The sequence below is a fragment of the Prionailurus bengalensis genome, chromosome X (genome assembly GCF_016509475.1).
Source record: "Prionailurus bengalensis isolate Pbe53 chromosome X, Fcat_Pben_1.1_paternal_pri, whole genome shotgun sequence".
Classification (NCBI taxonomy): domain Eukaryota; kingdom Metazoa; phylum Chordata; class Mammalia; order Carnivora; family Felidae; genus Prionailurus; species Prionailurus bengalensis.
Window position 1 is genome coordinate 72052133 of NC_057361.1, and position 26153 is coordinate 72078285.

The following is a 26153-nucleotide window of genomic DNA, read 5'->3' on the forward strand; positions in this document are numbered from 1 at the left end:
TGAATAGATAGCCATGTGCAAATGCTGTCTCTGCCACTTAGCAGCAATGCAATTTGGGGGAATGCTTAGTTAACTCCTGAGCCTTGCTTTCCTTGTCTGTAAAATGGCCGAGACTAACTAAGCCTCTACATATGGTAGCTGTTATCACTGTTATTAATAATAACTAAGTTAAAATGTCAAGATTTAAGCTGAGCTTAGTCTGGCAGGGTAAGAGAGTAAGAAAGTGAATGTGATCTTAATTAACGACAAATACATACACACGTGAAAGTAAATGTGACAAGAAACACTGCTATTCTATTCTAAACATATCCCTATTTTTATTTAGATGAATACACCTTTTTTTAAATATGAAATTTATTGTCAAGTTGGTTTCCATACAACACCCAGTGCTCCTCCCAACGGGTGCCCTCCTCAATGCCCACTACCCACCCTCCCCTCCCTCCTACCCCCCATCAACCCTCAGTTTATTCTCAGTTTTTAAGAGTCTCTTATGGTTTGGCTCCCTCCCTCTCTAACTTTTTTTTTCTTCCCCTTCCCCATGGTCTTCTGTTAAGTTTCTCAGGATCCACATAAGAGTGAAAACATATGGTATCTGTCTTTCTCTGTATGACCTATTTCACTTAGCATAAAGAATGAACTATTGGGACCTCACGAAGATAAAAAGCTTCTGCACTGCAAAGGAAACAATCAACAAAACTAAAAGGCAACCAACAGAATGGGAAAAGATATTTGCAAATGACATATCGAACAAAGGGCTAGTATCCAAAATCTATAAAGAACTCGCCAAACTCCACACCCGAAAAACAAATAATCCCGTGAAGAAATGGGCAGAAAACATGAATAGCTCTTTTGTTTAGATGAATACAGCTCATTGGTAGATCAGGGTCCCTGCGATACTAGGGAGCTTGCACTCTATCCTATTGGTAAACAAAAGCCATTAAATGGTTTTAAGATATATGCTTGTTTTAAAGGCCACAATGTCTTTCTGAACTGCTTCAATCCTTCTTCCTGACATGCACACAAAGTCATTCATTAGGCCAGAAGTTGACAACTATGGCCCACAGGTCAAATCCAGCCTGTTTTGTTTTTTTTTTTTTTGTAAATAAAGTTTTATTGGAACACAGCCACTCTCATTCATTTATCTATTTTCTATAGCTATTTTTGCACTGCAATGGCAGGGTTGAGTAGATGCCAAAGGGATGACAGGGGTTGCAAAATCTAAACTATTTACCATCTGGCTATCTACAGTTGGTAGACTCCTGCATTAGGTAATTAAAATTGACATTCCTTGCGAATGGGTGGAAGGACAGTAAATAAAAACTTTTGAGCTTTGATGTGAAGTTTAAAGAAGAGGTGGAGAGAAAAACAGTTTCTTTCTTTCTTGAGTATAGTTCAAGGGTATTATTTTTGGATACGCCATTTTACTATGACTATTTTGAAATGAAATATTTGAGATGCCTGCTTCATTCCCTACTCCAGGAACTTACCATAATGTTTGCTGGAGACACTTAGCACCTAGAAGTAGGAGGACTGAGGTCAGTCAGAGCTTCCATTTCACAATTCAGTTCGTCTAATCGTCTTTTTGTCTTTTATCTCAACCTTGTCTTTCTATAGAACTTCTCTCTCCCCCTCACTTCCTTTCACTCTCTGCATGCAATCAATGACCAAGTCATGACAATCTTCTCTCCTACTTCTTGACTCCATTTTTTCCTTCCCTCTAGCCATAGCCCAGGCATACATTATCTTTCCATTAGACAATAGCAATATCTCAGAACCGGACTGGTCACCTTGCCTTGAGGGTTCCCTCAGGTAATCCATCTCTATGCTGCCTTCAGAAGGGTCTATGGAAATGAAATTCTGTTTATGCCATTTTCTGGCTTAAAACATTTCAATGACTCCACATTTCTAACCAGATAAAAATCCAAGATCCTTGTTATGGCATACAAAACTCTATAGGCCTACTTCTCTGGCCTAATCATTTATTTCATCTAATTTTCACCTTTCAGACCTTTTGCTTCACTAATACCTATCTATGGGTGCTGTCTTCAACACACCATGATGTTTATATCCTGGATTGGTGTAGATGTTGGAATGTTTCAATTATCTTCCATTTGTATGGGGAATTGCTACTCATCTTTTATATCTCTCTATGTAAAGTTCTTTGACTCCTAAATAGAGCTCATGGCTCCTCTGTTTTATTTTTGAACTTTGACATTATTCTATTATTGCATATACTGCACTGCACTGTCATTTGTTTACATGTTCTTCTCCTTAGTAGACAGTGATTCCTCCAGGGATGAGAAGGACTGGGTTTCATTCAACTATTCCTGGTGTGGAATAGAATCCCAATATACATTTTTTAACAAACTGAAAAATTTTAAAAACTGTATATTGTAGAAATGTTGAATATAATAATACTTAATACTACTACTTTACTTCTACTCCAGTTCCTCTGTATCTCTCTCACACCTTGTCTCCCTTTTGTTACCTCCCTATAGGATACATTTTCCCCTGGATCTCAGGCCCTGTGGCTGGATCCCACCCTCTCTTTCCATATATCCTTGTCACATTCTGTCTCCTAGAATCGCCAACCAATCGCAGGCACCACCCTTATTTGTTTTCTACCTGCTGGTGCAACTCTCACCATCAGCCCATCTGCCACTGGCCCTCACTAATGCCAATTTCCTACGGCCAGCCTCCAGCCCTCAGTCTTTCCTCTAATTGCTGGAACCTCTTAGGGTCAACTGCCATGTTCTGGAAGGTGTATCTAATGCTTCTTGGTCTGCTGCATTTTATTTGCTAACTAAGCCTCGATTGTGAGAGTTGTCATAAAGAGGCTAATTCATAATGAATTGTTAGCTTTTAAATCCTTCTTGCCCTTTTTAAGCCAATAGTTACCTTAAAGGGTAGTTTCAGGTGGCTAAAGACATTAAAAAGGCATAATTATGTGATGACTCGGCTTCTTTATACTGGGAAGTATAGAAAGGACACACTGAGTTATTGAAGACATTCCTATGTTTATTTAACACACATCTACACAAAACATAAAAAAAGTCAATCTAGCAGTTTAATGTATTTAGAATAATGTATCCACATTAACAAGATTAAAGTAGCACAGCACACTAGATGAACGTACAAGCACTGGGGTCCAACAGACTTGAGTTTAAGTTTTGGCTCAAATTTACCAGCTATGTGATCTTTGGACAAGTTATTTAGCCCCTGTTGGGTCTTAGTTTCCTCATCTGTAAAATGGCATGTCACAGATACTCATATGGTTGTGAGGACCAAATGAAATAATATATATATGATGGTACACAGAAAATGCTCAATGAATGGTGGCTTTACAAAATGTGACACCTAAAATCGCCCTCTCCCTCAATGGCATGAGAAAGTGAAGGATAATGCAATATGTGAGCAACTTGATAGGCCATATGATCTATAAAACTATAAACTTCAACTTACAAATTCTGTAACAAAAGTCATAAACAAATTGCTAATATGCCATAAAGACAACATTCTAAATGGTGGTTTTAGGCTGCCCACATCAGCTAATTTAAACCATTTTACACTTGAAATATAATACAAAGTATACAGTACTATATAATTATTGTTGTTCTCATGGTAGTGGCACTTCCTAGGGGATGGGGGTTCCTGAAGGAGGAGAGCTATCAATGATCTTGGGAGTAGAGTACAATAGACCAGTCTGCTCATCAGTATGTGTGGATAAATGAGATACTACTTGTATTAAGAAAAGAGATATCATATGTCATTTTCAGAAAAAAAAATTGAAGTAACAAACTATAAGAAAAACCAGATTCTTTCTTTCACATAAAGAATCACAATTATCACTTGGGCTAGCATCATTGTGGTGATAATAGAGAATGTCTTGGTGTGCTCTTGCACACTTTAACTTGTATTAAACAGAGATCACTTTATATTTTTAGTATGTTTTCAAATCATAAATAGCTCCATATGAACACAAGGGAGATAGGACTATGCTATTCAACATCTATACATTTACAAATAAGAAAAGCAGATGCAAACTTGCTAACAGGTAAAATAAAGCATTTTACTTGTAAAAAAGGGAATCTGCCGGTGCTTATGTTTGCTATATAGCCTAAAGCCTTAGGTGATATTCTAAGAGCTTTTATAGATAATTTAGAAAACAAAAGTAATCAATTAGTGAGTGGGTTAAACATATGATGAAATACTGGAATTAGAAAAGTTTATCTGAACACACTAGCTATTTATAAATATTATTACTGATGCCCTTTAAAGTAGGTATTACTTCTCCCCAAAGTGATGTGAGGTTAAAGCTATATAACAATTAAAACTATTCATATTTAATAGCATATAATTAGTACCAGAAGTAGCATTATTATTGTTTTTTATTATGATAAAATTGAAGTGTATCTTCTGAGGAAGCAAGTTACTTCAAAACAAAATTATTCTTTAATTATAGTCTTTTAGCTGATAGTTCAGATCACATTAGCACTTGTATAATAAGCCCTTATGTAAAATGCCTTCCATTTTGGCTAAAAAAACATTAAAGTTCACTCAGTAATAAAAATGACCTAAGCTATCTGGCTGAAAACATGTTGGCAATTTCTGCTTAGAAAAATTGGAACATCAAAGCAAAAATGCCTTGGTCATTTTAGGCCATAAATGCAGAACTGGAACCATCTTGGATTCCTATTAAACTAATAGAATGAATGATAGAGAACTTCCCACTTTTGATATCACTGGCTGAATAGGAATATCCAGGATCACCATTTGACTCTGAAGATGAGAAACAAAGAATGTGGCAAAAACTACAGATGCATGGGGTCATGGCCTTGCCATTGTGACTAAAAATTAAAGGGATAATGAAGCCATTTGCTCCTACGAGATCCCTGACACTAGTAGGATTGAGACTTCTATCTGTGGTCTTAAAACAATGTTAAGTTATCCATTTATTGATTCAATAGATATGCCAACTATATCTGTGAAAAGTTTAGACTTGTGCCTCAAAAAATATATTTTCTGTTCTTTTCCTGTCAAATGCAGAGAAATACATTTATATATAAAATGTATTTATATATATATATATATATATATATATATATATATACATATATATATATATATGTGCAAAGATCTATATGCACATAGATCTTCATCTGAATGGAATCATAGTTCATTTTTGGCAGCTTTTCTCAGCCTGCGCTATACCAGTTCATAGCCTTGCCCAGAAGTGCTGTCACAAAATTCCACCTTGATTTAGCATATTCCTCAGCAGCTATGACAGTAGCTTTTGGAACACCAGCTTGTGTCAAAAGATTAAAGGAATCATTTTAACTGTGAGAAACTAAGTTACATGATCTTTTCCAAAATTAAAAAAAATGGGTTAAGACCATTTAAAAATTACATTTTGTATGCAATTACTTACTGACTTAGTTATACTCCTTTTGAAATGACTCAGAAGTTAATAAAGAAAAACGGTTCATGTATTTCAAAATAATAAGAGGCCAACAGTTTAAATTAGAAGCAAAGTTTCTTTGGAAAACTGGCATTATAAATTCATTTTTCAGAATCTGTATTTATAACATCTTCCATCCGTATTCCCACAATGGAACTCCTAAATTCTTTCTTGCAATTCATTATTGTAGTCAAGAATGTGAAAATATTGTTTACTATATTTCAAGTATATTTAAAGAAACTTTGTCATTCACAGGAAAAAGTTTAGGGGCAAATTACAGAGGTAGTATTAAATGACAGAGATGCTTTTATAGTCTTTTTTCCCACATCCCAGAGGAAAAAACAACTTACTGTCCCTACCACACCAAGTTTTTAACACAAAACTGAGAAACACCAACAGCCTTACCTGTTTGACCGCATTATCATTTCCTAAACCACAGTCTGGGCCAGAGCAGACATAAATGTTGGATGGTAAATCATTATAAGAGTTCCTGCTGACATCTGAAGAATCTCTCATATTGAAGTAAAGAGCCCACAAAAGTCTTGGTTTCTCATCTTCTTCATTTTCTAAATGTAGACATAAATTTTAGTCACATCTAAAGCACAATAAGCCTGTCATTTAATACAGTATGTAGCCAATTACTAACAAAGCCATGACTGTATAGTGTAGTAAATCAGAGCTCTGTATGTAAAAAAAATAGTAAATCTGTATCCACATACTCTAATACATGTGTATATTTCAAGCAATGATGGCTTTTCAACCTCAAATAAGATTACTAGTATGTTACTTAGATATAACACCAACTGTATTCTCTTCAATTTCTATTATTTCTTCTCAGCAGTATCATAGTGCTTCTGATCACATTCATCCTTAAATTATGTCAATGAAGAAGATAACATATTTTTTTTATGTTTCTCATAAACAAACCAACTTGAAAATTATATACAGTAAATCAATGATATATACAGGATTATGAGATATCCAGAAGACACAAGTCTATAGAGACAGAAAGTAGATTAGTGGTTACTTAGGGCTGGGGGAATTCGAGTAAGTGAGGGATTACTGCTAATGGGTGTGAGGTTCTATTTTAGGTGATGGAAATATTCTGAAATTGTGGTGATGTGTGAACAATTTGATGATGAACATATTAAAAACCATTGAATTTTACACTTTACGTGTGTGAACTGTATAGTATGAAGATTATATCTCAATAAATTCATAATTATATCTTAATAAAGCCACTATTAAAAAATAGTGTATATGGGATTAAAACATTGATATCCTAAAACACTGATGCTTTGTCCTACTGGATTATAAAAGCAATGGCAACTGGCAAAAAATAAAAATAAGGTTGCGAGTGCTTGCTTCAGCAGCATATATATTAAATTGGAACAAAGATAAAGATGTGAGACTTCAAGTTGTTGTTAGCACACATTGTCTCATTTAACAGCAAGCATCTATTATGTGTGTTAGGCATTAGGCTAGCAGCTAGAAATACACAGGTAAAGTAGACTTAGTCCTTAGGCTCCTGATTTTTTATATTCCCTAATACAGAGCCTAGCACATAACAGACACTCAATGAACAATTGTTAAATTGATTTTAATCCTCCTTTCAGGTATAATCAAAATATGATGTGCTTATTAAAAGGTTCAACCTTAGGTGTATATAAAGATTACCCAAGACCATGGGGTACCTTGTGAATCATAAAGAAAATATTAAAGGTATAACTAGTTAATTACCTCTTATTGTTAAACTGGAAATCAATGTAGAGAAATTCACAGCTAATTGTAGTATTCAGTTAACAAGAATGCCCAATTCCCCAATTCAGGATAAACAGGATTTTGTTATATTTAATTTAAAATATCTCTACTACAGGGGCGCCTGGGTGGCTCAGTTGGTTGAGCGGCTGACTTTGGCTCAGGTCATGATCTCAGTTTGTGAGTTCAAGCCCTGCGGTGGGCTCTGTGCTGACAGCTTGGAGCCTGGAGCCTGCTTCAGATACTGTGTCTCCTTTCTCTCTGCCCATCCCCTGTTTGTGCTATCTCTGTCTCTCAAAAATAAATAGATAAATGTAAAAAAAATTAAAATATCTCTACTACAAAAATACCAGTTATAAGGGGTGCCTGAGTGGCTCAGTCGGTTGAGCATCTGACTTCAGCTCAGGTCATGATCTCATGGTTTGTGGGTTCACGCCCCACGTCAGGCTCTGTGCTGACAGCTCAGAGCCTGGAGCTTGCTTCGGATTCTGTGCCTCCCTCTCTCTGACCCTCCCCCACTCACACTGTGTCTCTCTCTCCAAAATGAATAAATGTTAAAAAAATTTAAAAAATACTATGTTATTTTTCTAGTTCATTTTGAATAATCCATTATTATTAGTGTGATAGGATGAAGAAACTTTGAATGGAAGAAGTGATCCCTTACAATGCCCCTTCCTAATGCTAAGATCTATGAGTCAAAGGTATCGCTAACTTCATGTAAACATATGATAGGTGGTGAAACCTATTTACTGACAAAATAAAGGAATATAAGGAATTTATATTTCACAGCTAAAACCATATGGCTCTTAATAAATTTATTGGTTAAGTTTAGTTTCACTAAATCTTACAGGAAGATAATTCAACGTACTGCCCGTGATCTGTGACACCAGACTCCATGAGCATTGCAGAAAAGTGGGCTAAAGTCTGGAATTCCTTTAATATTGCCTAGTCCATTTCTAAGCATACATAAAGAGAATTTATCTTGTATTCTGTGAAAGTTCCAGCTCAAAGGAGGGCTTTCACCCAATAGAAGCTGGGAAAAATGAATACTCCAATAGATTATAGGAAAAAAAATTTCACAGGGATTGAAGCACTGAGAAGGAACCATGAGGAAGATGAAAAGTTGACATAGGCTGAAGATAAATGCTCTAGATAGAAGGGAGTTATCAGGCTTTGACCTTAAAACCCTCAAAAAGACATATAATTGCTTTATCTTTCTTTGAGGTCAGCTAGAAGGCAGAGAGATAGCTGGAAAAATAACATGCAGCTGTGAAGTACACAGTTGTCAAAAATAAATATTAAAGCTGCTGAGGTTTGCCTGAGAATATATCACCTAACCAGGAGTAGAACTGGTTTTCTGTAATATCTCATTTCATCAATTAGATAGTGTAAAGGACTAAACATGTAGTAGGTAATTTAGAATAAGACCTTGGGCAAATTAAACTGGGGTAAGTACAGAACAAAGTAGACAGAAAAAAAAATCAACAATGGCATACCAAATAAAGGCAATACATGACCTATAGGTACATGCCATATTTAGGAAGAGACTATTTTAGTAACATAGCAGACTAGCATAAGGCCAAAAGAGTGGGAGACTGTTACAGCTGTGATCTAGTCTGGACACAACAAATACAAAAAGGAATTAAGACAAGGTATTTGATTTCTGAGTCCAACAATTACCTAATATCTTTACCAGCCATGGGCCTCAAAATAACACTGTGAGGGGAATTTTACTTTTTTGAGGTAGGAAATGAATGAGATGGGATGAGATAATTCCACATGCCATATACAATCAAATGAAAAACAGAAAGAACATGGGGCAGCAATGATACTACATTGTACACATTTCAAGATATAGTACTAATGAAATTCTTGCTTCAATTCATAAAGAAATCTCAATTTCCTGAGTAAAATAAGAAATCATTTAGGATAGTTATACTACTGCTCACTCAGTGCTTTGAAGAATATTCTGGAGTCTGGAAGAATTAATCCAGATGGGTATGAATGGTGAGCGATCACCTAATTTCCTCACGTGTACAATCAGGTTCATTAAGCATAAAACATCTGAAATTTCTTTGGACTTGGAAGGAGGGAAGGGTTTAGAGATCTTTGATGTTCTCTTTTTAATTTTTTTAATGTTTATTTATTTTTGAGAGACAGAGTGCAAGTGGGGGGGGGGCAGAGAGGGGGGAGACACAGAATCGAAGCAGGCTCCAGGCTCTGAGCTGTCAGCACAGAGCCCTATGTGGGGCTTGAACTCACGAACTGGTAAATCATGGCCTGAGCCGAAATCAGATGCTTAACTGACTGAGCCACCCAGGTGCCCTGAGATCTTTAATGTTATTAAAGGAGCCTGGGAGGTTAGGGCTCTTGGAAGTATTGGTACAACTGTTTCTTAAGACAGAACATATGTCAAGAGCTCCAGGTGATATCTTAAATGTAAAAAGTAAGAGAAGGAAAGAGGGAATACCATTCACAACCCTACTGGAATTTTTCAGATACACCAGCAAAGAAGTTCTATATCTGAGAAGAGAACATTATCTTTTACAATAAATAAACTTCCTTGCAGGGTAACTAGGCTGACTTTCAGAAAGATTTATGAAGTATAGCACTAAATAGAAAGTAGAACTCAAATAAAAAGAAAAAATTAGCTCAAGTAATATTATTCCTTTGGCACACATTTTAAAAGAAAGTAATTACAATGCTCCAAAGTATAAAGCTTCATATCACCATCAAGTAATTAAAACTTAATAATAATGGTCATTAATCTGTGAAAATAGGTGCTTTTGCTGTAGAGAAGAATGTGCTTTTAATGTACTAAAAGTTGATATTGCTCATAAAGTTTCTTCTCATTTAGGCAGGAAAATGAATTGAGTTCTCTTCTCCAGGTGACTTTGCCTCTTTGACCTGCCATGGCCCAGTGCTCACTTTATCTGGTGATTCATTTTCAATAACTCCAACAGTATTTGTTCTGACATTTTAATTAAAATATGACCACTACCTCATCCTGATGATAAAAAGGGCTATGTGTCAGTGAAAACTAGCTTTTCAGTGCCTCAGTGCACCTGAGGACTCCTCTGAGCATATAGTTCTTTCTAAAGAATTTCAGTCAGGTTCTAAAGAATACATCATTTCAAAATGGGATCACTTTAACCTTAAGATTAATGTTTAAAAATCTAAAATGGCTAGAGAGTGCTAAGTAATGAACGTGTAATTTGCCCAGCTTGTTGTTTTTAAAAGAAAATTAAATGCATTTTAAAAAGTGAGAAGCAATGATACAAGATTCAAATTTAGTGTATTATTTGAGACTACCACACGAAATTAAAACAAAAAATTATGAAAAATTTCAGAAAGAGGGAAGAAATTCAGAATTTTTATAAGCAAAGTAATTAAAGCCAAGGATTAGTCCATGATTCCATATTAGGTTTAGAAATATCATCATGTATCATAAGTTTGCAATCAAATTTTTAACAATAATGAAAACATTTATGAGACTTTCCAATATATAAAATCTAAATATGAAACAAACTAAATTCCAAACTAAAGTGAAATAAAGTTTCAGATTTCAGGATTTTATTCAGGCAGCTAAAAAAGAAATTAATTATACTGATATTAGTTCCTGAAAATGGAGTTTACTGACGTAAATATAAATGCCCCTCTATGTACTATCTCTGCATTAAGAAAACAAATAAGACACATAGATGAACGTAAAGAAAATACAACAGGTGGGAGTAAATAAATGGTTGCCTGAACAAACATAACATCCAAAGGAAATAAAGATATATGACTCAGCAAGGAAACTGGTCATGATTCAAGTAGACATGCAAATCCTATATGATAAAAATCACCCTCACTTCATATAAATGAATAATATCCATCAGACTACTTTTTGATCATTTACATACAAAATACAGCAAAATTTGCTCCATTCATAGTTATAAGAGCTACCCTATGAGGAGAAAAGTTAAAAAATTTGTGGTTGAAAAACATTTTCCACCATGAATAAATAACATGGTGGCATATATATTTTGAGAGTTAAATATTTATCGCATCAGTAGCAAGCTACACATTAAAAGACAATTTTTAGGAAGGATTTCTACATTTGTCAATTAATATTTTAATATTATATTAGCTTTTTAAAAATGATAACTTTTTCTGATAAAGGAATATATACTCTTATGTGTAATATCTATAAAATTAAGAAAATTAAAAGGAAAAAAATAAAAGTTGTCCATAATTCCATCGAAACTGAGAGATTTACAGGCAGTCTTTTTTCTATGCATGTGAATATGTACACATATAAATGTGTATTTTTGCACATAATTATACATGTTGTGTGTGAAACGTGTATTTTTCCTTTACCATTATAGAGTGGAATATTTTCCCAGTTTTAGGGAGAGAATGTTTGTTCATGCTACTACAATATGTAAGGACTGTTGCTGAATACATCATATTTCAGTCCAGGTTGCAGAAACCTTCATGAGATATCTAAGAGGGTAAAGTGGTTACGTTACCTTTCTATCATAAATCATTGATTATTACTCTTACCTATCTCCGTTTCGGTATATGGAGTAAACAATTTCTGCACAACTGGTTCTAAATCTTCTCTTGCTGTTTTAGAAGATGTACAAGTCAAATGAACCAAATCTGTTTTTAAAAAAAAAATAATATTTTGAGTTCCTGCCTACACACATTTCACTGTGTAATACTCATTTTCAAAGCACTAAACTGGTGCCACAGGAAATGGAGAGCTGAGCAAGTCATGCCTCCTGCCTTTAAGGAGTTTATAATCTAGTGATGGGAAATATGTAACATAACAATATGCTATATGTGTTAATACCTAATAATGTGTTAACTAATAATTAAGAGCACACTAAGACCCAAGAAGAAGTAACAGTTGATGGTCCAGTTTGTAAAACTAGCAGAGTAGAAAAGCCTAGGAAACCATTTATTCATAGAAAGAGCTTAACTTATCCTTATAACATTCCCAAAGAAGCTGGATAAAGGATTGCTAAGCAAAATAACTATGTAAATAAGACTGAAAATGGAGTATTTATTTACTTACAGAACACAGTTCATATTTTTCGACAGAAAAATTCATTTATACAAACTTTACTGATAAGTTAACATATCATCTACTCATTATACGGTTCTCTAAGAAACCTTTTGGGGGAACACTATCGGCTTAGAGTGATATATATAGTTGAAAGTCCATAAAATGGCACAAGTTAAAGCAGTATATAGTATTTTCAGAAATACCAAATCACTTTCCTTTTGCATTTACAGATTCATGGGGCCTGGGCCTCGGAGAAAGTTTGCATTAGAGAATATCATGCACAAAAAAGGCCCTTCATAGAAGTAAAGCACTGTAGCCTAATACATTTAGAATCGCTAAAGGCCAACAACAAACATAAAGGAGGGATAAAAAGTTCTGTATACTGAAAGAAAGGACTAAGGGGATCCCTAAATGGAAGAAATTCTTACGGTCAAGGAAAGAGCTTGGGACAGGATAGAATAGCAGGAAGACTATATTAGATAATGGTATAAGTACTAAGAAATTTTTTCCCCTAAAACACCAGTAGAAAAATACACCCACTTATTTTCTGAAAGTTTAGACTAGTAGACTTTTTTTTTTAAACCCCAGGAAGACAGTTCAAAGCTCATCATTGAAGTCAACATCAAAAGTGGGTTCTCATGATTAAAATTCATTCCACATTCAACTATTAAAAAATATATCTAAGCATAAATTGAGGACTCTTAATAACCATGTGAGGTAAAATCCAATGTTTTTTTTTTTTTTTTTAGGTCCACCAAAAAAAGTGATATTCTAAGGTTTCTGTTTTATGTAGGTAATGTTTTTACATGACTGTAACAATGGTTCCCATTGATTCTGGGGTATTCCAGGATGTATGGTACTAATAATTTCAAAAGGTATAATAATCTTTACAACAAAATTATTCCTAATTAACTAAAATTTTTCAAATGCCATATAACTTTGGTGGGAAGGGAATTTAAACTCCCTACATAATTACTGAATTAAATGGGGTGTAGAACTACAAAGGTAGAAATCCATGATAAAACTCAAGAGAACTGTCCTGTATCATAAAATACCAATATCCAGGCCAAAGTTCTCAATTTTCCAGTTCTTTCCTATTCAATAAATGTGTACTAGGGAGAAAGCAGATGAACATAAATATAAATAAAAAATATATTTGAATATCTTAATGGTAAACTACTGGTTCTGTTAAACAGGATATCTAAAGGAAATATATACTGGAATAATTACATCCTTACATTTCCTAACAATTATCAGAGTTCAGGGAGTGCTAGCAAAAATTTCTAATAGTCAAGTCAGATTATCATGCACTTAATGAGTTTTATAGCAATTCTTAGAAATACTAAAGACATTATGACTTGGGTTATAATATCTGAAATTGATTCTGATTAGATGCTAATTATTAACTGAGCTACAAATTTAAGGTATAAACAATTATTTCTTTCTCCCTACAACTTCCTACTTTTTGTTATCTACATTACTTCCTTGTATAGGTTACTCTGAATTTACTGTGCCTTTTCAAATCCGAGAGATTGTTGGTTGTGTTTTTTAAAATACAGATTATTTTCAAAAATGGTTTATTAATCTTCATAACTTTCATAAGTCCTTTGCAAGGACAAGTTTGAGAGCCAGCTTTTCTTTTTGTATCTGTCAAATTTAGCTTTCACTTACATGGGTATTCAACAAATACTTGTGGCAAAAGATAATTTGCTTCCCTGTCATAGGCAGACTAAGTATTCATAGGCTTAAATAGACATATATGTGCATAAAAATGTATGTAGACATATACATGCATCAGGAAAATTTTTACTAGTTTATTACATAAAATGGAGGAAATTATCTGATCAACCAGGATAGACAAAAGGAAAGTATCAATAGATAATCCTCCAATTATTTAAATATGCCTGAGAAATGCTTTTAGACATATCTATAATAATCTCAATAGAAGTCAAAAGATTATCTAGAATTGACTATACAGCTAAACTGCATAAGTCAGACACTATTCTATGCATGTTAGAAATATTATTTCATTTTACCTGTGCAACAGCCAACTGTTATCCTCATTTTACAGGTGAGAAAACAGGAATAGTGAAGTTAAGCAGATTTCCTAAAGTCATGTCATTAGTAAAAGAAACAGCTGGGACTCAGAGATGGAATTTAAGCCCATGTGGTATGCCTCTAGAGTGCCCACTCTTAGTCCCTAAATGATGGTGGGTAATTGTAATAATCTCCTGTAGAAGGCACAATCACTTAAAGTAGCAGTCTTCTAACTAGAGTGTGTACAAAAATACAAGAGACCTTTTCACAAGTTACAATAATTCTAAGGAACTCAACATTCAGTTGCTCAACCCTGCTTCCTTCCACTTTTATTAAGCAATGCATTTCAATAAATTTATTTTGTGTTTAATAATTCTTTATCAAAATTGTAATATATGTATGATAGTTTAATTTTACACAAATAATATTAATTACTCAATCCAGAAGACATTTAAAAAATACTTAGAACCTTATTGTCCTAGGAAATTAAAAAAAATTTTTTTACTTCCATTTATTTTTTTAAATGACACCATGCTTTCAGTTCTCTAAAACTGAAATCAGAACAATGATGTCTCTTATAATAAGCTGCTGCCCTTTAGTAAGCTTTGGTTTTCGTTCTGAAACACAAAACAACTGGGATTTCTACTCAGTTTGCATGACAATAATAACAAGCACATTTGAAAGTGACAAAGTGACCTAGAATACAACTAGATAACTATCAAAATATTCTGGATATACAAGAAATTGACCTGATTGACAGAACTGCACTACTAGAGGGAGAGAAGAGACCACATCTAGGAAGGTAGGAAGTGCAGACAAATGGATGGCTGGTGCTGTGGAGGGGAGACTCAGTTGTGAAAAAAAGGGAGAGAGAGAGGAGTGGACAGAGAAACTCACAAGGAGAATACTGCTCCAAGGCCACTGGCTGGGAAAACAAAAGGGGCTGATTTTCATGAGGTTTTGCAAACAGCAGAGCTCAAAGACTGGAGTTTTAGAGGTTAGCAGGCTTGGCTGGGATAGAGCCCTGAAGGCATTGCCCTACTCCTGGAGAAAAGGCAGGCAAACAACCCCAGGGTAGACAGTGCCAGCTGAGGATCACCTACGGCACATGGGGGAGACACTGTTTGCTTATTTTGGGAGTATATCTGTGAGAGGTAACATTCACAGAGACACCTCTCTGGGAACAAAAAGGCCAGTGGATGCCATTTCCCTCCCCTCCCCTTCATCATAGGCACAGAGACACCTGCTGAGAGTGGCTAACTCAGTCTCCATTTAGCCTGCTTGCTCCAAATGCCACTCACCTGAGCTCTAGCACAGAGTGACTGCATTTCTCAGTCAAACCTGCATCCCTCCTAGCATGGCAAGACACTGCGTCAGAAGACCAGCACTGGCCCCTGCCACAGCACTTCCCTAAAGTCTGGGGTTTTTAAAAGTCACTAGACTTGGCTGGGAAAGAGCTTAATGTGCACTGCTCCAGCCAGGCAAGTGACCCAGAGAGAGACAGCATGAAAATGGCACTCTGAAAAATGACATGGACACACAGGAGGAAATTATTTGCTTTTCTGGGAGTGCTTCCCTGAGAGCAGCAGCACAGAGAACCCTCTCTGGGCACAAAGGAGCTGGCTGGTGTCATTTCCCTTCCCTGCCCCTCAGCATAAGCACAGAAACACTTGCAGTAAACAGCACAGCTCTAACGCTGGCTGCCTAATCTGCTTACAAGTCCCACCCCTCCCCCTGTGCTCTGCTGGTACTAGTTTTCCTGGGAGAGTGTGTCTAAGTCCCAGTGCAATGGGTCCCATGCCCAGAAAACCAGCAGATATCCCTACACATACCACGTCTACTGACCAGAGAGTTCAGCAAGGCTTCAGTTCTAGTGGAAGTAGCATCAGGTGTCATTTAAGGAGAAAACCAGATCACACTCGTTAAAACTCGATACACTATGGCCAAAGTCCAAACATTCCCCACTGCAAGCATGGAGAGCCTCTGCAGATGACTGACTTGAAAGGTATAGCAGTTGAAACACAGCATCAGAGTGAATGCAGCACACACCAGAGACACTCCTTGAAGGGCCAGGCCTTGGACACTATAAGACCTCTTCTTCATGAAGCCATTACTCTCAGATGCAGGAAACATAATAGGGTTTTCTAACACACAGAGGACAGAGACTTAGACAAAATGCCAAGACAGACGAATTCATCCCCACCAAAAATAACACGAAAAGGTCATAGTCAGGGTTATAATTGAAACAGATATGAGTAAAATACCTGATGAAGACTTTTAAAGCAATAATCATAAGGATATTTTCCAGGCTTGAGAAAAGAATGGAAACTTCAGGGAGGTCATTACCACAGAGATAAAAGAGTTAAAAATCAGTAAGAAGTGAAAAATGCAGTATCTGATACTCAAACAGATTGGATGTAATGACAACAAGGACAGAAGAAGCAACTACATGATAGAATAATGGAAAATAATGAAGCTGAACAAAAGAAAGAAAGAGGAATTATGGATCATGAGAATAGACTAAGGGAACTCAGTGACTCCATCAAATGTAATAACATTTGTATCATAGGAGTCCAAGAAAAAGAAGAGAGAGAAAAGGGGGCAGAAGGTTTATTTGAGGAAATAATGCTAAAAATTTCCCTAATCTTGGAAGGAAACAGAGATACAAATCCAACAGACACAGAGAACTCCCACTAAAATCAAAAAAAGCAGGTGAACACAAACACATATTGTAGTTAAATTTTCAAAACATGGGGATGAAGAAATCCTAAAAGCAAAAAGGGAAAAGGAATCCCCAACTCAAGAGGAAACAAATAAAGTTAGCAATAGACTCTCCACAGAAACTTGTTAGGTCATAAGGGAGTGGCATGACATATTCAACATACTGAACGGGAAAAATAGGGAGCCAAGAATACTCTATCCATCAAGACTATGATTCACAGTAGAAGGAAAGAAAAGGAGTTTACCAGACAAATAAGAACTAAAGTGCTGGCCACTAAACCAACACTATAAAAAATATTGAAGGGGACTCTGAGTGGAAAGGAAAGACCAAAAGTGACAAAGAACAGAAAGGAACAGAGAAAATCTCCAGAATACAACAAGTAATAAAATAGCAATAAAGTCATATCTATAAATAATTACTACAAATATAAATGGACAAAACATTTAAATCAAAAGACACAGTGTTAAAATGGATAAAGAACCATAACCCATATATATGCTGCCTATAAGAGACCCATTTTAGACCTAAACACACCTGAAGATTGAAAGAGAGAGGACGGAGAAGCATTTCTCATGCAAATGGAGGTCAAAAGAAAGCCAGAGTAGCCATACTTATATCAGACAAACTAGATTTTAAGCCAAAGACTCTAACAACAGATGAAGAAGGACGCTATTAGTATAATAAAGGGGACTACCCAATAAGAAGATCTAACAACTATAAATACTTATGCCCCCAACATGAAAGCACCCAAATATATAAACAATTAATAACAAACATAAAATAACTCATTTAAAATAATACAATAATAGTAGGGGACAGTAATACTTCACTTATATCAATGGGCAGATCATCTAAGCAGAAAATCAAAAAGGAAACAATGGCATTGAATGACACACTGGATCAGATGGACTTACCAGACATATTCAAAACATTCCATCCTAAAGCAGCAGACTTTTTTCAAGTGAACATAGGCCATTATCCAGAATAGATCACATACTAGGTCACAAATCAGGCCTCAAGAAGTACAAGATTGAGATCGTACCATGCATATTTTCCAACCGCAATGCTATGAAACTTGAAGTCGACCCCAAGAAAAAATTTGTAAAGACCACAAGTACATGGAGGCTAAACAACATGCTAATAAAGAATGGGTCAACCAGGAAATCAAAGAATAAATTAAAACAAACAAACAAACATGGAAATGGAAACAAATAAAAATGAAAAATTTTGGTTCAAATCTTTGGGATAAAACAAACTAAACAGAGGGAAGTATATAGCAACACAGGTCTACCTCAACAAGGAAGAAAAGTCTCAAATACACAAGCTAATATTACACCTAAAGGAGCTACAAAAAGAACAACAAAACGAGCCTAAAGCCAGCAGAAGGAAGGAAATAATAAAGTTTAGAGCAGAAATAAATGATACAGAAATTAAGAAAACAGGGTGCTTGGGTAGCTTATTTGGTTGTGTCTGTCTTTAGCTCAGGTCATGATCTCACTATTTGTGAGTTTGAGCTCTGTGTCGGGCTCTGTGCTGACAGCTCAGAGCCTGGAGCCTGCTTTGGATTCTGTTGTCCCCCTCTCTCTCTGCCCCTCCCTCACTCATGCTCACTCTCTCTCTCTCAAAAATAAATACACATTAAAAAATTAAGAAAAAGAAAACTGATGAATCCTTAGCCAGACTTATCAAAGAGAAAAGAAAAAGGACCAAGATAAGTAAAATCACAAATGAGAGGAAAAATCACAACTGACACTACAGAAATGCAAACAATTGTAAGAAAAAATTGTGAAAAATTATATGCCAACAAATTGACAATCTGGGAGAAATGGAGGAGTTCTTAGATACATATAAACTACCAAAATTGAAACAGGAAATAGAAAACTTGAACAGACCCATAACCAGCAAAGAAATTGAATCAGTAATCAAAAATCTCCCAACAAACAGAAGTCCAAAGCCAGATGACTTTCTAGGGGAATTCTACTAGCCATTTAAAGAAGAATTAATACCTACTCTTATCAAACTATTCCAAAAAAAATAGAGAAGGAAGGAAAACTTGCAAATTCTATGATGCCAGCATTACCCTATTCCAAAATGAAAGACTCCACTGAAAAAGATAACTATAGGCCAAAATCCCTGATGAACATGGATGCAAAAATTCTCAACGAAATACTAGCAAATCAAATCCAACAGTACTTAAATTTTTTAAAATATTTATTTTTGAGAAAGAGAGAGAGAGACAGAGAGAGTGAGCGAGCATGAGTGGGGTAGGGACAGAGAGACACACACACAGAATTTGAAGCAAGCTCCAGGCTCTGAGCTGTCAGCACAGAACCTGACATGGGGCTCGAACTCATGAGCCCTGAGATCATGACCTGAGCCGAAGTTGGACATGTAACCAACTGAGCCACCCAGGTACCCCAAATCCAACAGTACTTTAAAAGAAACGCTCACCATGATCAGGTGGGATTTATTCCTGGGCTGCAAGGATGGTTCAATATTCACAAATTAATCAATGTGATACACCACGTTAATAAAAGAAAGGATAAGAACTATATGATTGGGATGCCTAGCTGGCTCAGTTGGTTAAGCATCTGACTTCAGCTCAGGTCATGATTTCACAGTTTGTGAGTTCAAGCTCCATGTCGGGCTCTGTGCTGATAGCCTGGAGCCTGCTTCAGATTCTGTCTCCCTCTCTCTCTCTCTGCCTATCCCCTTCTTGCACTCTGTCTCTGTCTCTCTCTCAAAAATAAAAAAAAATAAATAAACATAAAAAAAAGAACTATATGATCTTTTCAATGCATGCAGAAAATCATTTGACAAAGTACAAACATCTATTCACGATAAAAACCATCAACAAAGTAGGGACAGAAGGAACACACCTCAGCATCATAAAGGCCACACTGGAAAACCCCACAGCTAATATCATCCTCAATGGGGAAAACTGAGAGCTTTTCCTCTACAGTCAGGGATAAGAGAGGGATGTTCACTCTCACCACTGTTATTTAACACAGTCAGCAATCAGACAGTAGAAAGAAATAAAAGGCATTGAAATCTGTAAGGAAGAAGTCAAACTTTCACTATTTGCAGATGACATGATACTCTATATAGAAAACTCAAAATACTTCACCAAATAATTGCTAAAACTGATACACAAATTCAGTAAAGTTGCAGCATACAAAATCAATGTACAGAAATCTGTTGCATTTCTATACACTAATAATGAAACAGCAGAAAGAGAAATGAAGGAATTTATCCCATTTATAATTATACCAAAACCCATAACATATCTAGGAATAAACCTAGCCAAAGAGGGAAATGATCTATATTCTGAAAACTATAAAACACAGATGAAAGAAATTGAAGAGGATACAAAGAAATGGGAAAACATGCCATACTTATGGTTGGGAAGAACCAATATTGATAAAATGCTATACTACCCAAAGCACTCTACACATTCAATGCAATCCCTATCAAAATATCACCAGCATTTTACTCAGAGCTAAAACAAACAATCCTAAAATTTGTATGGACCATAAAAGATCCTGAATAGCCAAAGCAAAATTGAAAAAGAAAAGCAAAGCTGGAAGCATCACAATTCCAGACTTTAAATTATATTACAAAGTTGTTGTGATCAAGACAGTGTAGTAGTGGCATAAACATAGATACATAGATCAATGGAACAGAATAGAAAACAGAGGTGAACCCACAACTAAATGTTCCATTCATCTTTGACAAAGCAGGAAAGAATATCCAATGGAAAAAAGACAGTCACTTCAATAAATGGTGTTGCGAAAACTGGACAGCAATATGCAAACAAATGAAAAAGGACCACTTTCTTAGGGCATACACAAAAATAAATTCAAAATGGATGAAAGACCTAAATGTGAGACAGGAAATCATCAAACTCCTGGAGGAGAACACAGGCAGTTACCTTTTTTTTTTTTTTTTACATCAGCCATAGCGACTTCTTACTATAAGTTTCCTGAGGCAAGGGAAACAAAAGCAAAAATAAACTGTTGGGACTTCATAAAAATAAAAGAGATTCTCCACAGTGAGGGAAACAATCCACAAAACTAAAAGGCAACCTATGTAAAAATGGGAGAATATATTTACAAATGACATATCTGATAAAGGGTTAGTATCCAAAATCTATAAATAACTTAACCAAACTCAACACCCAAACCACAAATAATCTAGTTAAAAAATGGGCAAAAGACATGAATAAACATTTTTTACAAGGAAGACATTTAGATGGCCAACACACATATAAAAAAGATGCTCAACATCATTTATCATCAGGGAAATACAAATCAAAACTAAAATGAGATATCACCTCACACTAGTTAGAATGGCTAAAATTACCAACATGGGAAACAGCAGGTGTTAGTGAGACTGTGGAGAAAGGGAACTCTTTTATTCAGTTGGTGGGAATGCAAACTGGTGCAGCCAGTGTGGAGTTTCCTCAAAAAGTTAAAAATAGAACTACCCTAAGATCCAGCAAATGTACTATTAGGTTATTTACCCAAAGGATACAAAAACACTAATTTGAAGGGACACATGTACCACAAAATTTATAGCAGCATTATCCATGATAGCCAAATTATGGAAATATGTATATGTATATGTATACATGTATATACATAAAACAATGAAATCTTGCCATTTGCCACAATGTGGATGGAGCTAGGGAGTAGTATACTAAGCAAAATCCGTCAGAGAAAGACAAATAACATACAATTTCACTCATGTGTAATTTAAGAAACAAAATAAATGAACATGGGAAAAAAATAGAGGCAAACCAAGCAACAGACTGTTAAGTATAAAGAAAAAATTGATGGTTACTGGAGGCAAGGTTCAGGGACAGATGGGTTAAGTAGGTGATGGATTAAGGAGGGAACTTGTGATGAGCACTGGGTGTTGTATGTTAAGTTCTAAATCACTAAATTCTACACTAGAAACCAATATTGCACTGCAAGTAAGCTAGAATTTAAATAAAAATTTAGTGGAGAAAAAATAAAAGTGACAAAAGTGAGAAATATAATGTACAGTAGCTGGGTGATATAGTAGATGATGATTGTGTGGGTCTGGTATTCTCTCTGTATCTACTTGGCCAAGTCAGTTTATATATTCAGAAATATATAATCATATCACAAATAAATAACATTCTGTAACATCAGGGGCACCTGGGTGGCTCAGTTAAGCATCCAACATCCTATAGCACCAAATCCCAAAATAACACAGCTGCTACTGATAAAGTATTATATACCAAAAATAGATTTCAAAATGCCTAGGGTATGAATACGTACTATAAAGAATGGTAAAACTGGATGTATTCAAATGGAAGGGCTATAGAAATTTTATTTTGCTCATTTATAAATGATTTTAAAGAAAAATAAACTCCATATTAGATTCATTTAGAATATAAGATGAGTGGAAAATAAAGATGTATGTTCTGAAAAGGTGAAGTATATGCGTAAAAAATATGACTTGTTGAGCTTTAGAAAATACAATAGATAAATTTGAAACATTTAACAATCTCAAAAATTCAAATTAGCTGAGGGGAGGGGAATTTTATAGATTTAAAAAAATGTAATATCACTACCTTAAAAAAGATAAAATAACTCAGCTAACCTAAGTTTGCTTAGAAAAGCCCTACATTATTTATTGATAAAATAATTTCCTATCACTGTATTAAAATACCAACTTAAGCAATTTTGACTTCTGTTTATATTGCAATTACAGTAACATATCACTTAATTAGAAGTCTTTTACATACAATCTAGAATCCGGAAGTATACCTGCTGCCCCAAAAAGGGCTTTTCAGCACTCAAGTAGATGTTAAAATGCTCATAGACTAACACAACCACTTACTCAGAACTTGGTTATATTAATACTACATGAAATTTCAACAACCTTGGCTATCTTGTTTTCTGGCCCTCTGAAAGATTATAAGCCATAAAGAAGGGGGAAGGGAGGGCAGTGGAAAGTACTGTTAGAAAGGACATCCTGACAGCTGTGTGAAAACAGCCCAAGGAAGAGATATAAAATGTAGATGTAAGAAATGATAAAACATGACTGTGTAGGGTCATGTAGCACAGGTGAAAATAGGCCCAAACAGCTCAATAGTCCTCAAGGGCCTAGTGAATAGATAGATAGATAGATAGATAGATAAATAAATAAATAAATAAATTGAATAAATAATGCTCATAATATCCCTAAGTGATAAGAAAAAGGTTAAAATGTTTCATAGATTCAGTACGGAATGCCAAACAAATGTATGAAACACTAGAAGGATAATTGTTTACAAAAAAAAAAAACATGGTAAAAATTTCAATCTTAAAAGGATACATTTCTGCCATCTGAAGAATGTATTTGGGGCAACTACAGCACACTAGAGGGTGCTTAATAAATGATGTATAACTGACCAGTGTTTACATGCTAATGCATATTTCTAACTGGCTTTCAAATATTTCCTATATAACATCAATTCCACTCTAATGAAAATCCATTTAACAAATTATCTACAGTTTATTTTTAACAAAAGGTATTTTTGGTGTCCTTGATAGCATCTCTGCTGAGCATTTCTGGTCTATATGAGCATCAGAAATCTGCTTTTGAAATAGTAAATTATTCTGAAATGAGGGACAGTCACTAGCTTAGCTCACCAAGATATGTTTCCAGGGATATCCATTCATATTTTAGAACATGCCTCTATGGCTTCTAGAGTTCTAACACTGGTGATTAATTTTAAAGTAAAAACTAGTAAGGGTTCTGGTGCAAGATGGCAACACAGGAAGACCCTGAACTTACCTCCTTTATGGAACACACCAAATTACAGCTATTTATAGAGTAATTCCTCCTGAAGAACTGAGGGAGGACTGAACAGCCTCTGCACAACAAAAGGTAGAGAACAGCAAGAGAGAAGGAGACACACAAGGAAGGGTACCCCACTCCCATCCCTGGGGCTGTGAACTGTAGTAGGGAGGGAGAATACTTAAAGACTGGAGCAGATTCCTTTCATTGGGCGCAGGAAAAACAAACAATCAAACAAACAAACAAACAAAACATGGGGTGTTTAGTAGCTAGCATATAAAAGAGCCAGCCCCAGAACTCCACCAAAAGGCAAAGGAGCTTCTGGAACTCTCTGGGTCAGGGGGACTGGAAGATGCCATGGTTTGTGCTTCCTCTCCACCTTAATAAAGAGAATGGGGGTGAAGCCCACGTGCCCTAGTCAGCCTGCTGCCCCAGTGAGCATCAGGTCTCCTAGCACACACTAGCCCTGGATGTCCTGGGGCACAGGAAAAAAGCCTCATTTTAAAAATCCAACTAGCATATAAAAAAGCTAGCCCTAGAACTCCCCGAAATGACAAGGGAACTGTTGGAACTCTCTCTGGGTGGGAGGGGGTGATGAACATGGTCTAAACACCCCTTCCATTTTGAAAGCACAGAGCAATGCATGGTCTAGGTGCCCTAACCAGTATGCTGCCTCATAAGCCCTGGGACCTGAGTCCAAACCAGTCCCAACTGTCACACCAAGGCAGCCAACGGGCTGTGCACACTGAGACACCCCTGGTTAGCACTCACTACAGCTCCAGCCTTCACGCCAAGGTGACACAGATACAAAGTACCCTGGAATACTCCAGGCCCACATCATGTCAGCTTTAGATGGCTTGCTAAGGCACCCAAGCATAGAGTGACCCAGAACCTCCTGGTTGACATCTGCTTCAGATCCAGCCATACTGCCAGGGTACCCACAGTGAGGAGTACCCTGGAACTCCCAGCTGGTGCCTACATGAGTTCCAGCCACCCTGACAGGGTACTCCTTGTGTGGAGTGCCCCAGAACATACCCACCTGTACCAGCCTCAGGTTCAGTTGCCTGGGTAGGCACTGAGCACACTGGAATACACCAGTCTGTACCCACTTTAGCTTCACCTATTCTGTCAGGGTGCACTCCGCTAATGAGTCCTGGGACACCACAGTTTGCAACCACTTCAGCTTCAGCTGTTCTGCCAGAGCACACTTTGTATGGAGAGCCCAGGGCACTGGACTGTGCCCCCTTTACCTTTAGCTGTCCTGCCAGGGTGCCTTCACCACAGAGAATCTCAAGATACCTAGGAATGCACCCATTTCAGCTTTAGCAGTCCTGCATGGAAAGCCCCAGGACCTCCCAGCCTGCACTCTGCTTCAGCTACAGTTGCACTGCCAGGGCACACACTGTAGAAAGAGCCCAGGGACACCCTGGATAACACCCACATCAGCTTCAGCTATCCTACCAAGACATCCTCTGCATATAGAAACTCAGGACATGCTGGCTTTCACCCATTCTAGCTTAACCTGTCCTGCCAGGCCACTTGCTGCATGGAGGTCTCAGAGTCTGCACTGACCTATGCCTACTTCACTTTAGCTGCCCTACCAGAACAGGCATCAATCCCACTGAGAGACCCAGGACCCCAAGTCCGTGCAGCTACAGCTACAGCCAGCCAGCAAAAGTAACTAAGCATGCACAGACTACAAAGAGGATGACCATACACAAGACCATTCCTTCAAGTTTAGAAGCAGCTGTTCCACCTAATCCATAGAAACAAAAACAGAAAATAAACATAATGCAGAGACAAAGGAACATGCTCCAAAAGAAAGAACAAGACAAAACCTAAGAAAAAAAACAAAATGAAACAGAAATAAGCAATATGCCTCAAAAAGAATTTAAAGTAATGATCATAAAGATGTTCACCGGGCTGAAAAAAATAGTGCAAGAACTCAGTGAGACCTTTGATAAAGAGAAAGAAAATATAAAAAAGAGCCAATGAGAGTTGAGGAATACAATAAATGAAAAAAAAAACCACTACAGGATGTCAATAATAGATTAGTGGATACAGAAGAATATACCAATAATCTGGAATATAACAGAAAGCAGCAAAGCTAATATCAAATGAAAAAATAACATTTTAAAATGGGATAAATTAAGGATCACTTGGACAACATCAAGTGAACATTCACCTAACAGGGATTTCAGAAGTACATGGCTACCTGCTAGAGGACAAGGAGCTAGAATTCTAGCTAGAGAAAATCAAAGTCTGGAAAGACAAATAAATCTTCCTCCCTCCAATCTTATAATTGTCAT

General features: G+C 36.2%; 1 protein-coding gene across 1 annotated transcript in view; it reads right to left on the reverse strand.

Moving 5' to 3' along the window:
• Positions 1-26153, reverse strand: part of CHM (CHM Rab escort protein) — a 260707-nt gene that overhangs the window by 9777 nt on the left and 224777 nt on the right. Inside the window, exons 13-14 of the mRNA XM_043570858.1 lie at positions 11765-11863; positions 5864-6024 (exon numbers count right to left, since the gene is read on the reverse strand). Of these exons, the coding sequence (XP_043426793.1) occupies positions 5864-6024; positions 11765-11863 (260 nt within the window). The remainder of the gene's footprint in view (positions 1-5863; positions 6025-11764; positions 11864-26153) is intronic.